Source organism: Dermacentor silvarum, chromosome 6 (assembly GCF_013339745.2).
Source record: "Dermacentor silvarum isolate Dsil-2018 chromosome 6, BIME_Dsil_1.4, whole genome shotgun sequence".
NCBI lineage: Eukaryota > Metazoa > Arthropoda > Arachnida > Ixodida > Ixodidae > Dermacentor > Dermacentor silvarum.
In genome coordinates this window covers 103051486-103069425 of record NC_051159.1, presented here as the reverse complement: position 1 = coordinate 103069425, position 17940 = coordinate 103051486, and the positions used below count along the sequence as shown (strand labels likewise).

Sequence of the window (17940 nt, the reverse complement as noted above, 5' to 3'; positions counted from 1 at the left end):
CGCCTGCAAGCAAAACCGATTGGCCGATCGTCTGCGGTTCGCCACTTGGCTGGATTTCGGTAGCGTGGAGATGTAGCGTGGAGAACCGCTGACCAGTGGATGGACAAGACACATGCGACAGCTGTGAAGTGACAACGGCACATATAGAATGAACTCCAAGATTAGCAAGTTCTTCGCGGACTATTGCCTGCACAAATGGTACTGTAGGCATGTTGCTCGGCTCACTGGGGCGGGAAGGAAATGCTGCAGGAGCCATGACTTCAAGTTAGGCCGTTTGCTGATGAAGGTCGTTGCATTCCGAGCCTGTCGTCACAAGAGGATGTTGCCGCAGCTGTGTTCGGCAAACGTGTGAACGGCGTTGCAATGCGTCGGCTCCTGGCCTGGTGAAAGCGCTGACACCCTTTCTATGATGTCTTGTACTGTCTCACAACCTTTTCACATGAGCAGGTTGAACGCATCGTCAGCGATCCCCTTCAGTACATGGCCAACCTTGTCTGACTCAGTCATATCGCGGTCGACCTTACGGCACAGAGCCAGCACGTCCTGCATGTCAGAGCTTTACGATCCTGTGGACGTCTGGACGCGGGTCGCTAGTTCGTTCTTAGCGGCACTCTTCCACCCAACGGGTTGGCCGAACAAGTCCTTCAGCTTCTGCTTGTAGCCGATGTACTTGCTCTTGGACGAACATGCCGAACACGCTCAATATTGCTAATAATGATAATATATAAATTCACTATAGGAATATTCACTATAGCAGACCCACCATAGTCACAGCTTCGCTGGCTGGGGTGTTTGACCTCAACCCGAAGGTGCCCCCACCTCAATAGGTGCTTGGGGCGCCACATGGGAAATGACCGCCATGGGAGCGGCCCAGACACCACTTTATTTCCGTGCTCACGTTGGTTTCGACGGGAATTCAGGGCGCAGGCTCCTTTCCCAAGCATATCACCCCTGAAGGAAGCCGAACGCCAGGCCGGGGTATACGCTTGTACCCTTTTGAACCAGTGGGTGCCCGGCGGCGGTGAGAATCGAAGCCCACAGCCTCCCGCAGCCGAGGCGGGCGTTCTACCACTAGGCCACGGCTGCGGTAGGCCAGTGGTTAAGCTCTTCGTCATGGTTATCATGCCACACCTTCACCGGGCCTTGTAGGTATAACACCAAGTTAGCCAGCATAATCGTCGAATCTCATATGTTGTGGGCACTTACACGCTCATACGTGGCGATCCAGTCTTCTACGTGAAGGTGGTCGGTGCGCCGAACGTTCCTGGATCCCACGGCTGAGCCAGGACAACCGTCGGCGTTGTAGGCGTTTCGTGGGTCCTGTTTCGTGGATCATGTTGTCCTGTCCGAGGTGACGACCACTGCAGAGCTCCGTTGTTTTCTCTCGTGGGTACCCAGCACCTCAGCAATTTGTTACATTGCGGAAGTCACATATACAGGTTTATTTTAAAATATTTACAAGAGAGGCAATGAAACGTAAACAAGACGGCTGGCGAGACCGATGATGATGACCTTATCATCTTTGGCACATACCATTCTACCTCTACACGTGAAATCGTCTTCTGACTGGCGCCACTTTTGGTTGCGCCGTAACAATATGTTGTAATAAAAAAGGCTGGCGCCTTTAGATGTGGCCGGCTACTGCTCGACGCATGGCAAAAAAATATAGACACAAAATCAGTAAAAAAAATGTGCCACAAATGTATCACAAAAAAACGTAAGTCAGCAATAACACACTTCTGCAGATGAGTCCAGAAACCCAGGGAAGATAAACACGTACACATTACAAGACAGGCAACGATTTACAAACAAGATGGCTGTTGTAGCTTCGCGCGACACAGCACCTGTCGAGACCGATTTCACCTCGACACATCAAATCGTCGTCTTCTGACTTTGGCGCTATTCTTGGTTGCGCCGTAACACTATAGTAATGATAATATAGGCGAGAAAGCTCTAGGGAACGTTTTGTGCAAGAATTTCTTGAAGCACATGCACGATGCAATAGGGTGGATGGTGGGGCGATTTGAGGCCACTATGTTCTTCATAGTGAGTTGGAGTGTAAGAATATGAGTGTTTATAATATAGTGTTATTTTTTATTTAAAATTCACAGCCCTCCCGCTACTGTGAAGATGGAAGCCAGCGAAGCTGTGACTATGGTGGGTCTGCTATAGTGAATATTCCTATAGTGAATTTATATATTATCATTATTAGCAATATTGAGCGTGTTCGGCATGTTCGTCCAAGAGCAAGTACATCGGCGTCTTGTTTTAGCCAGGCGCGATGGCCAAGTAGTGCGTTTGCTGTGCCATTTAAGTCCGCCCCATCGTCATAGACTAGCGTATGAGCCGCAGCGTTAATAGCCGCGGCACACTGCAAGACGTCGTCAGGATCCTGACGTCAGGATCCTGGAAGATGTGCTTAAACGAGCGTCCGTCCCCTAGCGAGTCCGAAGGGCAACTGCTGATAACAGCGCTAGCGCGATCTCTACGTCACGAGACAAAGGGGAGCAGCGATTAGTGGGACATGCCGCCGCCGAGTATCGCGACACTTGTGAAAGAGGCATCGGCGGTGGCGAGGGTTATTGACCCTTTTCGTGGCGATCCCGTGGGCGCTGTCATGTTTGATCACGTGGTGACGCGTCCATTTATAGCCTCAACTTCCTCCGTTGCCTCCGTGTTTACAATGGATGTGTATGACGGCGGTGCGGCTTAGCAAACCTCTGTTTCGGGAGATATCGTAGACGCTGTATGGGTGGACGACACGAAGTTGAATATTGAAAAACGTCTGGTACACTGGAGCGTCCTGTCAAACGGAGTGCGCTTCCATTAGGAACACATTCAAGTATTACACCAGGAGGTGTAATCAAAAGAAGTCCGGAAGAGTGAAGCGGTCTGCGCTGGATGCATGAAAGAAGACGAAGAGGGTGGATAGGGGGACAAGTGAAGATGAAGAAGTGAGATTAAATGGCGGACGACACCCGTCTCACTGAGATTATGTCTCAGCGCATGTGTGTGTGTGTATGGTAGGCCCAGGTAAGCACGAGCTGTAATGGTAAATTATTTCACTGACAAAAGAGCGCTGACAATGTTGTTTTTGCAGAGGGCTTCCAAATTATTAAATACGCATTTAATTTAAATAATGACAGGCTATTGGGAGAATTGCACTGCGGTTATCTAAAGCTACCCAGCGCGCTGAACAAAATTACTCTAAGCTTGCGACCCCTACTGTCAATACACTGCTGTGCTCTCAATAGAGTCGAATAAAATTGGAACGATGTCAAACTTTGTCCGGCGATCAACGAAGCCGTCCACGTTGCTCCGTCGGCGAGCTCGTCCCGATCAGCTTTGAAATCCATGGCAGGGATTAGTAGCGATATACTGCGCTCATCGCGCGTCGACTCGTCTAAATAGCGGCTTTTCATGACAGCTTTACCGATCGCTTCTTCTCCGCGCTACGACAAAAGACGGGGGCAAACCCCGAGCCAAGCAGTTCAGCTACGAGCGAGACCGCACCTGCCAACCAACCCGCGGCGCCCGGCAAATGACGTACGGACCTCACGCTGTTCCCACACCGCTTACGGGGGCGTGGGCCGACCTTAGCGAGGGAGTAGCGTCGGAGGAGGACGAAGCATGGTCGAGGGAACAAGACACGTCGGAGGGGTGGGGAGGGAAATGGGGAGAGGATTGTGAAAGGGAGAGAGTATGCGGGCTTAGCATGCGGAGCGTCAGTAGAAGGCGAAGAGCAGCCGAAAGAGGTAGATAGAAATGTTTCAGTGCCGCGAACCCACGATTTCATGAGGCGAGCGTCACCGCCAACATAGACACTCTCTCCACTTGTCCCCGTCTAGTCTTCGCAAGCGAAATTCCTTCCTTGCGTTCCCTAAACCCGAGCTGGAGGATAGCGTGACGCATACGTCACGGACCCCGCCTTCTTTTTCTCGCTTTTTTGTTGCGCGGCGCACTTCCACTGACGGTCTCGCGCGCGAGCTGTTGCGTTTCTCTCGTTTCTGTGCACCAGAAAGCGTCAGTGACTAGCGCTATAAGCGTTGGGTGGACAGGAGGATAGTTTCGGTATCTGGCAAATAGCGTCGCCATGTTTCTGGTGGTTAACGGAAAAATAAATACATTTTTTTCATATTTGGCTCTATCCTTGAAACCTACGAATATTAAAGTAAAATTACTGATTGTGTGTATAAAAAAGTCGCAGTTTGATCCAAAAGACGAAGCATCAATTGTGATAGAAATTAGCAGACAGCTATACGAAGTCAGGATAGTAGTTTTATCGGCCGTATAAACTTGTAAACATTCGCTTACTAACTAAATTAACAAGTATGGTATCACGCGCACAAGTAAACATGAACACATTTCACTCGATGACCACGCACATGCACTTTCTGTCAAAATGCTGGAGTGAGAAAGCGCGGGGGCAGTAGTGCTTGATTTGACCTTTGCGCTCGCTCTCGCTTCAATCCGGACTAAGCGGCGAGAACACAGCGCACACGAAGCTATCAGCCCTCGGCGCACTCCATCTCCATCGCAGATCGCTTTCAAGATAGCGTCCGCGTGGCCGCGCCTTACGCACCTCCGCCGGAGTAGAACACTCCGAACGACCCCTCCCTCCTCTCTCCGCGGTGACTTGTGCGCCACGGAAGACGGCGCGCTTCCTCCCCGCTCTCTTCCCTTGCGCGCGCGAGGTTAAGCCACAACTGCCACCTCACCCTCGCACGCTTCCACTCGCACATACAGCATACGGCGCACGGCGGCGATGTTATCGCCCTCGGATTTGATACGGAACATCACGGCGATGCCGACACCTACGGCAATGCCGATGCCCACGTCGACGCAGACAGTAAAAGTGCGCCTGCAGTGTCCTTATAATTGCTATCACAATAAAGGTGTTTTCCCCGTATTTTCTGTTTTAATTTGGCGTGCTTTCTGTATTTGGTCGGTTCTTTCGTTGCGCCAACGGGCGGAGCACTCGCTGTTATCGCTTCGGCTGCCATTCTGTTCGCCGGTTCCTGGTATTCTCTGGACACGTGCATGCATTTGCCTTCTCCTGTGCGCTGTAAGATTTTGTTTCTGTATCGGCCAATGTTCCAGCAATGCAAGTAAAACAGAAGAAAGGCCATAGGACGTTCTGAGAGGCTTTATGGTGGGCAAACAAGGGGAGGAACAGCAGGGCCACTATTTCGCGCTTCCATAAAATGAAAGGTAAGCCCACTTTTTATGCAGTCGTTATGTAGCGAATTGCCGCTAACCTTATCAAAATGGCTATAAGATGAAAGGAAGGGTATTCCGTACGCGGTACGGAATAAATTATATTTGTTTAATTTCATTGAAGCTACATATTGACAGCAGCTCCTGAGTCGAGTGACTGCTAGCTGACCCGCTGACTCAAATTGCGCTTCGGTTTATCTCGGCGACGGCTGTTCGCTTTATGAAAGTATAAAAAAAAACTGATAATTTATCTTTCCTGAAGATGTTTCAATGCTTGCTGCACGGACGAGAGGGTTAGGTTAGAAAATATTGTGGCTGCCTGGTGTTCTTGGTTTGCCATTACAAGCCGCCTAGAGGTTTGCAAGGTGCGGAAACCAGTTGAAGCAGCACTGCGCTGACGCAAGAAGCACTGTTCTCGCCGTTTTATTCGTGTTGTCTGCTACAGCGCCGGGCGCATTTTGCGTTACGCTGCGTAATGTTACGAGTGTCGCCCCCCCCCCCAAAAAAAAAAAAACTGTCGCCTTGGCTGTTCTTTATTCGGTATCCGTTTGCGACGGGTGCTGTTCGCAGTTGTTAACTGAGAACTAAGCAGACAAGCAGAGTTTGCTGAGAACGAGCGAATTTACCTTCGCGTCAAGGCGTGCTGGCATCGGCGCATAGCGAGTCATGCGCTTCGGTTTTCCCGCAAAGTTTTGTTCCCGCAGTGCAAATCAAATTATTCTAGAGTAGGAAATGCTCATAGGCTGTTGACGAGTGGCTTGTAACTTTTGGAAGCTTGTCTTCATGTAATAGGCATTGTGCAAAACGACGACGACAGGAAGTAAATAAAAGGTTGACCAAACTAATCTGTCTGTGCCTCATGTACAAGTGAACAAGAAATTCATGTATCAAGATAACATAAGTGTAAGAAACTGATCAGTATTTTCTTGACACGTGCCGAGAAATCTGCATGAGCAAACAGTATAGTAGTAGTCAGTATAGTAGTAGTCAATGTAAGAATTTGGATTGTTAATTTCTTATGCCACATTTTTAGCATAGTTCCCACAACAAAATATAGTAACAGTTGACGTACATAAAAGGTAAGCCCTATTTTGTGGAAACAGTGCTGAAATTTGTTCCAGCAATTGAGTTGAGCGTACACATATAACTTATTACCTCCATTTTTTCCAGACCACAGCCCCAGCAAGGACAACTCTACCTCTCCCGAATCTCTCTTGTCTGTGTTTGGGTATGCGAAATGCTATGCCTTCAGCCTTTAAGGCAACCGATCTCGCTTACTGAAAATTGTTTTGCATAAGTAATCACAGATAACTGTTGCGACATAAGATTTCCGTTTTCGGATTGTCACATGCTCAGAAAAGAAAGCATGACTTTTGGTATTAAGAATTTGTAAGAAGCTTTGTTATATATATGCTCCTATAGAATGTGCTGCTTGTACTGCAGTATATTCGAGATGCTGAGGCCGGCAATACTCTTTTGTGTATTTTATCTCTTGGTGTAGAACAGTCGCTAATAAAAAGCGAAATAAAGCAAGTTTCTCTGCATGCTCTTGTCCTGCCAAAACGCAATAGCCACGTGCCTTGGCGTCCTGGCTCACGTAACATGGCGGAATATCGGGTAAACGTTCAGGAAACATGGATGCGCTGCTCGCATTTCATCAATACATGAACAACCACATGCACACAGAGAATTTTGTAACTACAAGAATAAAGAGACTGAATATGACGGCTGTTAGAACAAAACAGACTGCAGCAGCCGACGCAACTAGTGCGCGTTTCCTCTTGCGTCAGCCGAAGAAATCGCGCGATCGTCGAGCGCATTCCTGATGACAAGCGGGATGGTCATCTCCCCCTCAAGCATCCACAAAACCTTTGCCATAACATCAGGCTTAATTTATAAATCATTTTCTCAGAAGCATGGCCTACCAAGCACCAGGGGAAAAGCTGTCTCTCGTGACGCAATTCCCGTTTACCTGGGGGGTATACCAGCTGAAATAGCCGTGGTATAAGTCAGTGCTACACGAACACTGAGGCAGACGCAAGCGGATCACAGAGCATGATCGCGCGCTGGAACACGGTAGAAAATGACTTAGTTTCGCTCTCTGCGCAGCGCGAGTGCACGACATGGGAACAAGCAGACGAAACGGAAGTACATCTCTCTTGTTACGGTACGAAGTAAAACAAAGACACGCAGACATTCGGTTTGTAGGTTTTATTATGTCTCGAAACTTTAATTATATTTGTCTATTGAAACAACAGATGAAACAAATACCTCTGGCGCTTTGAATAATTCTCAAAGTCACGTGAAACTGCGAGTGACGTCACTGCACGGTTGAACTATGCAGGTAATAACGTAGGCGCACTTGCGCGATTGACGTCGACTCTCCGGCTGGGAGCGCGGCTCCCGCGACCAGGAGGGCGCAGGGCGTTTAATTTGAAATTTAGGCTCTTTTCCGCGGCGCGTAGCGGTGGAATACTTTGCAGCCACGATCATTAGCGTGCATTGTATGCACTGCGCCTGTCAGTTCGTCATGGCCAGACCTGGTGAGGGGCCCTTTAAAACAGCAGGTGCCAACTCGGCTGTGTGGCTCGTTGCGTAAGCACTATAGTTGCCTTCAACCGTTAGCGTTCTCTCTCGCTCTTTCCTCCTCTGGCACTTTTCTTTCTCTCCTACCGTACGCAATTCGTGCCGCTTCGCACCACGCTTTCGGTGACGTCACAGGGACCATTCCGCGTCCCTGTGACGAGCAGTAGCGAGGGCGATGCTGTCACGTCGTGATCATTCTCTAGGCAAGCAGTGTGCGCGCTGCTCCTGCTGGGGGCGGAAGAGACGGAAGTGGCGCTTGCTCGAGGCTAGGTCGGCGATTTATTTTAGCCGGCATGCCATAGTGGGGGACTCCGGACATTTTTACCTGCTGGGGATCTTTAAAATGCCCCCAATGCACAGCACATGAGCGTTTCTGCAGTTCGCCCCCATCGAAATGCGGCTGCCGTGCCAATGATGAGATCCCGTGACCTCGTGATAAGCATTACCGCGCCATACTTGCTAAGCAACCACGGCGGGTTGTAGCTTGATATACGTTTAAATTATGATGTTAGGCACGTTGGTTCTGAATAAAAAAAGCCATGATATTTTTATATTTCTAAAGTGTTGATAAAAGAAACTTGCATTGTTTTGGTCGGCATAAAATCGCCTCCGCTGTTCCAAGACAAATTTTTTTTTGCTTTCGACTGTTTAAGATTAAACATTAGGTGAAATTTGGCAGAAAAGTGGATCAACTGGAAACATCGGTCCGTACCAAGGCATGCATATTCCACTTAATTTACCCAAGTAAGTATAGGGAATACAGCGCTATTGCTAAAGCGCTCTGCCGGCACCTAATTCGGAGAGTTGTTGTGCCACGTTCTTTCTTTAACGCAAAAGAAAATATGGATGCAGGAGGGACGCAGCTTTCTTTTTATAACATTTTGATGCAATTCCCGCCGGGATATTTGTCGTGTTGAAGTAACTTTGAAACGGTCTAACCACCGTGAGCAAAAACAAACAAACAAAAAACAAGAGAAAAGTAACAATAACTAAACCTAAGAGCGCTTACGGAAAGCAAAGTGCTTCTGTTGAGCACACAATCCCACCCAAATGCGCAGATCCTACGTGCTAAGTTAAAGAGAATGATTTCGTTGTCACTTTTGTTTCTGTCCGCTCTTTTGCTTGAGCGGCAAGTTCATACAACTACTGCTTATGCCGTGGAGAAGTACATATGACGCCACTCCGTTCATCGTAACCGATTGTGGGTGTGTCCTGCCATAAATCTATCATTTCTGCGACTGAAATACCCTCCTGCAGCGAACTTCTCGTCAGCAATGCGGTGAACTTACTTGTAAAGTAGCGTTGTCGCATGGGCCTTTGGTGCTCGCCGACTGGAAGCTACGATACAGCGTTCGCCCGACTCGCGTCACGATGGCTGTGACCAGGTGTGTTTATATAATGAAGCAACGACAACTGCGCGGCGTTTGTGTGTTCATTCTGCGCATTCGGCACATTATGCTGCAGCTGTGCACTACAAAAGACGGCCTTAAAGCGAAGAGATACTGCCTACGGTGCTATAGATGCGGAGAGTTTGATAGAGTGCGCAGCCTCTTATAGTAACGATTCGTGTAAGGCTGGTGCCAATCGCATGCTTGCATGGGCTGCGATTATATACCTTTCGGGTTCGCTTCAACAGATAGTGCGCTATTCATTTTACGGTGACTTGAGTGTATGACGGAATCGGGACGCTTGTTCTACTGCCTTACCCGATTTGGTTTATGGCATAGGATAACGCATGAAATAACGACAAAGCGAATATTGCTAGTAATATTCCACAACGGGTGCACGTGTCTGAGCAAACATTTCGTTCGAATATGCTTGATAGTTATGCTTGCGTAGTATTTTCAATACATATAAGTATGGACATTAGGTGTCGCAGTAAATGCCTATAAGCTGACTCTTCAAACGTTTTCTTTTTCTTCTTTTTTTAATTGACCTGGTACGCAAATTCACACTAAGTATCATGTCCGCACTTGTTTTACGTTTATAGATATATCACGTCAAACATTGTTGTCTGCCGTGAGTACTCTGGACCCTATAAAAACAAAATAAATTCTGATTAGCAAAGAATATAACAGCAGCCTACGGTTCTCAGATCACGTCGTGTTAGCACATCCTGTAAATAGCCTCGAAACGGAAGTTACAGGATGATTACATGCGGAGAACTAATGTCCAGTACTAGGTACGGGCACAAAAAATCGCCACATGTTTGTAGAATTTCGAAGCAACGAACCGGCACGTTCGTCAAAGAGAAGTTATTACGAAGGCCATAATGAGAAGAAACTTGTGACTTTAAACAATAAATGCTAGAAATACGATAGTCTCGTTGACATCAAGAGGAAGTACTAAAACTGTTTATGTCATGTAATGCGTCGAACAGAAAAGCGTAATCACTTCGCATTAAACTTTGGCTGCTAAGGAAAGATAAACTTAATTGATGGTGATAAAAAGTTTGACGTGTTGATGCCATTTGAAAATTTATGGGTGTAGTGAGGGTTTGATTTCAACCTGTACAAAGGTATCTGTAAATGCATGGGGGAGACCTATGACCTAAAATAATTAACCCGATGACGGGGATGAGAAGCCTCGTTATGCAAGAAAAAAAGCAGACAATCATGACATCATTAGGGAAGCCAGCAGATATTGTTGATAGTAATGCGTAATTTTATAACATTACAGGATTGAACACGTATAGTTATCAACGCGGCCATTCATCTTATTTGAGCATGCAAATCCAGATTCGACGAAGGCAAGGCGGAGTGTTACGAAAGGACATTGACAGTCACATTGGAAAGTGTGCGCTAATCCAATGAAGTGCGCTGTTGACCCACAACCATTCCAGTCACAAAACGGAACACTCATGCACGTGCCCAAGCCCGGTATTTGTCGTCACTGGAGGACAACATTCTCAAGTAGTGCAAGAAGCAAAGACCCCTGACGATAGCGTCGATGCGCGTGCCATTGCTTTATCTCATCTGCAGTCAACATCCGTCACCTTCAGACGTAAGAAACCCAAACAAGATTTCGCAGCGACGCACTTGCGTCACCTATACCGAACTCCCAATAGGTTTCTGGAATTTCTCGGCGAGGTAAATCTGTGTCCTTTGGAGGTTCACATGCACCATTCTGGAAGGAGTCACTCTAAATTATAGGCATGCAATGGGGAATTATAAATTCTAGAAAGGATACGATATTTGCAGGACTAGTTGATGCAAATAGACTGTTACGCATGAAATGATGTTACACAGGAACTACAGAAAAGAAAAAGAGCAGCAGAAGAAAACAAGAACTGAGTAGTGTTCTTGTTTGATTTCTGTTATGCTGGTTGACCCAGTCTGAAATAAAATGACGAGGCATCATATGAAAGGCTATTAATAGCATTAGAAACAGCCGCTAAAGGCGGAAACATATTCTTAATGATACAGGATGCCAGTCATGCTATTCGCAGAAGGAGCCTCACATCAAAGCTCAAACGGTACGAAATTTTCCCTAACGTCATAAAACGTTGAAGGCGCAAAAAGGTACTGACGTTGGCAGCGTCCGATATGACGCAAGTACATTTTAAGTTTGCTCGTTAAAATCAACGACAACAACAAAACTAACAACAAAACAAACAAACAAACAGACGGACGGACGGACGGACGGACGGACGGACGGACGGACGGACGGACGGACGGACGGACGGACGGACGGACGGACGGACGGACGGACGGACGGACGGACGGACGGACGGACGGACGGACGGACGGACGACGGACGGACGGACGGACGGACGGACGGACGGACGGACGGACGGACGGACGGACGGACGGACGGACGGACGGACGGACGGACGGACGGACGGACGGACGGACGGACGGACGGACGGACGGACGGACGGACGGACGGACGGACGGACGGACGGACGGACGACGGACGGACAGACACGGACGGACGGACAGACAGACGGACGGACGGACAGACAGACAGACGACAGACAGACAGACAGACAGACAGACAGACAGACAGACAGACAGACAGACAGACAGACAGACAGACAGACAGACAGACGACAGACAGACAGACAGACAGACAGACAGACAGACAGACAGACAGACAGACAGACAGACAGACAGACAGACAGACAGACAGACAGACAGACAGACAGACAGACAGACAGACAGACAGACAGACAGACAGACAGACAGACAGACAGACAGACAGACAGACAGACAGACAGACAGACAGACAGACAGACAGACAGACAGACAGACAGACAGACAGACAGACAGACAGACAGACAGACAGACAGACAAGACAGACAGACAGACAGACGACAGACAGACAGACAGACAGACAGACAGACAGACAGACAGACAGACAGACAGACAGACAGACAGACAGACAGACAGCAGACAGACAGACAGACAGACAGACAGACAGACAGACAGACAGACAGACAGACAGACAGACAGACAGACAGAGTTTCTCGCGTTTAGGTATTTAGGTAGCCCAAGAAAGATCGTCTTTAAAATGAATTTGCTCGCTGTAACGTTTACGGGGCTTGGTATACTAAGGGCCCATGTGACTGTTGTGTAGAAAGCAATGAAACCAGTTAAGCGGCAGAGATTCGTATTTCAATGTGAGAGCTCTGTAGTTACGCCTATTCCCTCCTCTGTTTCAGATCGTATAGTGAACAATACATGCCAGATTTTTCCCGATCAATAAAATGTGTACAGTTATTGCGTTTACAACGGAACGTCAGAGTTCGGAAGCCGAATTTATAACCGCATTATCGAATTCTGCGAATAGAAAGACGTTTCGCTTCACCTTGCTGGAAAGGCAAGGGTCGACAACTTCATGTGCCATGAGATTTTTATTTGCTACTAAGTTTTTAGCTGGGGCTGCTGATGCGGCAGCTGTCGCCGCCGCGGTCAGGAAGGTCCCAGAGGGTTCGCAAGAAAGCTTCTCTTTAAAACAGTCCCGTGCATGCTTCAGAAATCCACAGGACAAAATAAAAACAAAAGGGTATTAGTCATTCGTTGATGTGAATATTCCTCTTCGTTTTCCTTGGTTTAATTTCGCATCGGAAGATTGTCTAGAATATTGGGATCGTACCGACTATACCGGGTAGAACACGGTCTTTAAATCTAAAGTGGTCTTCTATGATGAACGTTCCAGTTTCAAACTTCTTATTTTCCATTCCAAGGTTCTATAAGTCAAGCTAAATGAGCCCTAGCTATCTGTGTGTCATGCATTGCCAGCGTTTCCAGGTCTCCGCAGCTTCTGCTTTGTTACGACACATGGGGGGGGGGGGGGGGGGGGAGTAGTCTGTAAGAGCCCACCTAGTGCACTGTCCACTGCGGCTGTAACAGTTGGCTGTCGCTTCACGAGCGCGAAAGTGCCAGCCTGTCGCCTTCGCGCTCGTGAAGCGGCAGCCAATGGCGACATCCGAAGTGGACAGTCCATTAGGTGGACTCTTACAGATTACCCCCCCCCCCCCCCCCCCCCCTGCTATGCGTCACCGATGCTGAAAACATTCACTGGCGGCGTTGGTAGCACTGGCACAAGTTCGGAAGCCAGCCTTGAAGAACAAGAATTGAAAAAAAGCCGTTGTTTTGTTTGCAAATCACTTGTCAATCGTGGTCAGTTCGCTTCATCTCTGGACCGTCCAGCTAATTTGTAGGTGAAGATGTTCGGGGGCGCAAAACATGTTTCTGGACGCAAGGGTTGTTACCGGGTGCGAAAGCCGTTTCATAATCCATTTAAACGAGACAAAATAGTGGAAGCTCACCTTTCTCGAACTGGCAGCTGAGGCTCTCGGGCGGGCTAGACGGTCTGCGTTTGGCCTTTAAACCCATCGTCGGGATCCTTGAGGCGAATATACGAGCGAGTCTTCTAGGGTAGGGTAGAAATGCACGGGAGTGTACTCTTCTATCCTCAAGCACCTGTCTAAATTATCCCGCTTTGTTGAAGATGAGAAATACCAACAACAAAAACAGTAGCGGTGACAAAGTGCACTGATATTCGTCTGCTGTAACGCCTGTTGGTCACAGTCAGACCCTGCTATGCGCGCAGCGGTCAACTTTTTCCTACGGTAAGGCTCAAAATGCTGAAGAGGTTCCACGACGGGGCTCTTCTCGAGCTGAAGACTCGCGTTATCCCTGCTTCTCCTCCCATTCGCTTTTTCTCTCAAGATTTCCTCCTCTCCACCTACTGCGTCTTGGCTTACACGCGCTGTTCAGCGGCGGACACAAAAGCCGTGTGTCGGCAAGACACAGAAGGCACCGAACAGTTTTTGAAGTGCGTGCTGATAACAGCTTGAGGAGGTAGCTAACTCGGCTGTGGATTTCCGTTATCCGTTAGAAGACCGATCGTCACACCGGAGAGAAAGATCGGAGAAAGAGGGCAGTGAAGCTGGCGCCGATAGGCTTGACGCTGTTGTTTCTGCTCTCCGCTTTCCCATACTGGACGCAGCTGTATATATATGACAACGTGTGGGAGACGTGCCTTTCGCAAAGTGGCTCGTTCTGTTGCGCTATGGCATTGATAAGTAGGGTCACAAAGAAGGGGGGAGGGGGCAGGCGCAGATGATCTCAAGTCGCTGACGCTGGCGCACTAATGTGCGCGATGCATTCGCCAAGCTGTGTGTCAATTGAAAATTTTGACAAACAGGATCCGCTCATTACTGATGGTGGAAAATCAACGTTGCGTGTACGTAGAGGTCAAATACAGTATCTGTGCCACCGCATACATTATACAGGGTGTTTCAGCGAACACTTTCAAAAATTCTTAAAGGTTGCCTGTGGCAGATAGCACAATTCTAGTTAATGAGCTGGTCTAATCGAAGAGGCGGACATTGCTTGCACAAGAAATTGAAATGAATAATCGAAAACTTAGGAGAAATTCACTAATTAGGTTTTTAACTAATTACCTGATGGCTCATATTGCAATGTACAAATTGTAGCCGTGGAGTTCGCAAGGCGGATCCACTTGGAATTAATCCTCGGGATGACGCCAGTTTCGAGATATTAATTCCCGAACTTTGCGGAGAAATGCATTGGCGTTCCAGTTAAGTTCTTAACAAAACGTCGCTCTATGCATTGAAGAACAAAATTAACTGGAACGCCAATGCATTTCTCCGCAAAGTTTGGGAATTAATATCTCGAAACTGGCGTCATCCCGAGGATTCGTTCCAAGTGGATCCGCCTTGTGAATTCCCCGGCTACAATTTGTAAATTGCAATATGGGTCATCAGGTAATTAGTTAAAAACTTAATTAGTGAATTTCTGCTAATTAGTAGATTATGCATTTCAATTTTTTGTGCAAGTAATGTCCGCCTCTTCGAGTTGACCAGCACATTATCTAGAATCGGGCTATCTGCCACAGGCAACCTTAAATAAATTTTGAAAGTGTTCGCTGAAACACCCTGTATATTGTGGTTGGACTAGCGGCGCAGGTTGTTTCATCTTGGAAATGTTCACAACCGAACGTTGCGAAGCGAAATTTGAACGCCACTCGTTTAGGAGGATGGCGCTATACCCCTACCTGTATAGTTCTTTTGTGTGAAGATTCAGACAATGTGTGCGAGCGTCTCATCACTGTTCCACGTGTCCCACGTGGGGCTGTTGGCCATTCCAATAAGGAAGGTATATGAGTTTGTAAATGCAGCGCCTAGCCGCAGACGGTACAGCATGGTTTGTTCACGTAGTGGTAATCCAGATGGTAGATGCATCCGTATATCCGGAGACAACGAACGCAAATGGCACATGGTGAAAGTGTTCAAGTCCCACAGGGGCAAACTACATTCACGGGACATCAATCGCAGTCCAGTCGCAGTGTCTGTTCGCGAAAGTGGAATGAAGACAGATTGACCACTTTGATGTGCAGATCGGGCGGCCTCGTCGGCGTGGTCATTCCTGCTGATGTTGCAATGTCCTGGAAGCCATTGAAAGATTATGTTGTGTCCCTTGTCATGGCGGCGATGATATATCTCTCGTATTTCTGAGGCGAGTTGTTCACTGGGTTCGTGGCGCATTGGGCCTTGTATGCACTGAAGGGCTGCCTTGGAATCCCTAAAAACTGTCCATTGTTGCGGTGGTTCCTGATTAATGAAATCAACTGCAGCACGGAGTGCCGCAAGTTCTGCACCCGTCGGGTTGGTAACAAAGGAAGTTTTTAGCTTGATTTGTTTATATTTTGCCGGGATGATGACAGCAGCAGCACAGCTGTTGAGTCTTTCCGAACCATCTGTGTGCACATGTTGCCGGAATCTGTGGACGTTGTAAATGTGTTCGAAATTTTTCTGCTTCAAAGCTTGCAACGGAGCTTCAGCTTTCTTTTTGATTCCCGGTATTTTCAGTTGTACTTGCGGATGGTGCAGACACCACAATTGGGCTGATAATCGTGTATCAGGCGTTAACTATGATAGCAAGTAGGATGGATGTCTTACAATACTTTTGGAGAATGTTGAATGTGGCCTCTTTGCTGGCAAGCAAGCAAGATGGTGTGGGGTAATCCGAGTCAGATGTCGGATGTGTGCTCTCGGGACATCAGTAACAATGCAAACTGTCAAAGGAGAGTCTCTGGCAATTGCCACTGTCGCCATAGATGACGTAGTCTTGGGGAGACCAAGATACGTTCTGAGTGCTTGGACTTGCACACTCTGGAGTCTGCGGATATTTGTTGTGCAAGTATTTCCTAGTACAGGTCAGCTACATCGCAGAAATTCCGAAGTAGTGCTTTATATAGTTGCAACATTGATGGTACTGTTGCGCCCCAGGACTTCTCACCGAGAAACGCGAGAAGGTTCACAATGGCAGCCAAACGTTTTGTCATGTACGAGACGTGATGGCTCCAAGACAAGTCTCTATCAATGATGACGCGAAGAAATCGATGCGTTTGTTGATACGGTACATTTTTGGTCATTATTCCTTAATGCATACGGGGCCATCGCTTTGCGAGTAAAAGCAACGAGTGCACACTTCTCAGGGGAAAGCTCCAAGCCTTGCCTTCTTAAATATGCTGACACGGCCATTGAAGCCTTCTGAAGTCGTGCGCGGACTTGTACACGTGTCACTCCTGAAGCCCATCTGCAAATGTCGTCTGCATATAGGGAGAGCTGTACGGTTTGCGGTAACGAATCGGCGAGACCAACAAGCACCAGGTTGAATAGGGTAGGGCTAAGCACACCGCCTTGGGGTACACCACGACTGATACAGCTAGACGGCGGTGTTCGTCCGTCTTCAGTCAAAATAAAGAAAGATCTTTCAAACAAATAGCTGCCTATCAAGCGAAAGACGTGTCCACCATAATGCCGAAAGACAAGTGTGGTGCAGAGTGTTGGACCAATTGGACAATCTTCCTCTAACGGAACTAAAAGCTTTAGGTCAATGCTCCGACAGAACATCCGCACTGAAGGCCTTACTCGCGTTACTAAAGTTCCTGCGGTCTACGGGCCTTCACGATAGATTTTAAGAACGCCGCCCCCTACCACTCATAGTGTACGTGGTTTGTTTGTGCTCGTCTCTCTTTCTCCCCCCTTCAACTCTCTCTTTTTATCCCCCTACTCCTTCTCCCTGTGCAGGGTAGCCAACAGGAACTGCATCTGGTTAACCTCCCTACCTTTCTATGCATCCTTTCTCTCTCTCTCTCTCTCTCTTGTGTGAAGATTGGGTGGGCCGTATCTACCTGCCGATAAAGCTAAGATTAGCAAGGCTAGCTACATTTACAAACATTTACACTATCATAGGGCAATGTGCTTGTTGTGGCATGGAAGGCCGGGATTCTATTTCTGGACAGTTGACAACACTTGAGCTTAGAGACCTACATCATTAATAGACTAAGATTGCTACTATGGGCAAGTTTTAAAGGTCTCACAACCAAATTTGCAACTAAGCAATCTATAAAACAAAATATCTGTGATTATAAATGTTATGCGCTGCAAGGTAATAAATGATTGGATAGCAGAACTACAACTCTCATGCGTCTCCACCGTAAAGACAGTCATCAAGAAAAACATCTCGACGTGATTGTTTATAAGGGACGAAGATCTAAAAAAAGTGCTTTCTGGAAACTTGCTTCCATTGCGATGTACAGAACATTGATGAAAATGCGGAGTGAAGTGCGTATGCATGTCTATGATATACGAATGAAACT

The 17940-nt window shown here is 47.7% G+C and overlaps 1 protein-coding gene across 1 annotated transcript in view; it reads right to left on the bottom strand.

The window, feature by feature from the left end:
- LOC119455801 (facilitated trehalose transporter Tret1-like) overlaps window positions 1-13948 on the bottom strand; it is a 73541-nt gene extending 59593 nt beyond the window's left edge. Inside the window, 1 exon segment of the mRNA XM_037717272.2 lies at window positions 13577-13948. Coding sequence (XP_037573200.1) covers window positions 13577-13643 — 67 coding nt within the window. The 5' untranslated portion in view covers window positions 13644-13948.
- Between the last annotated feature and the right edge of the window lie 3992 nt (window positions 13949-17940).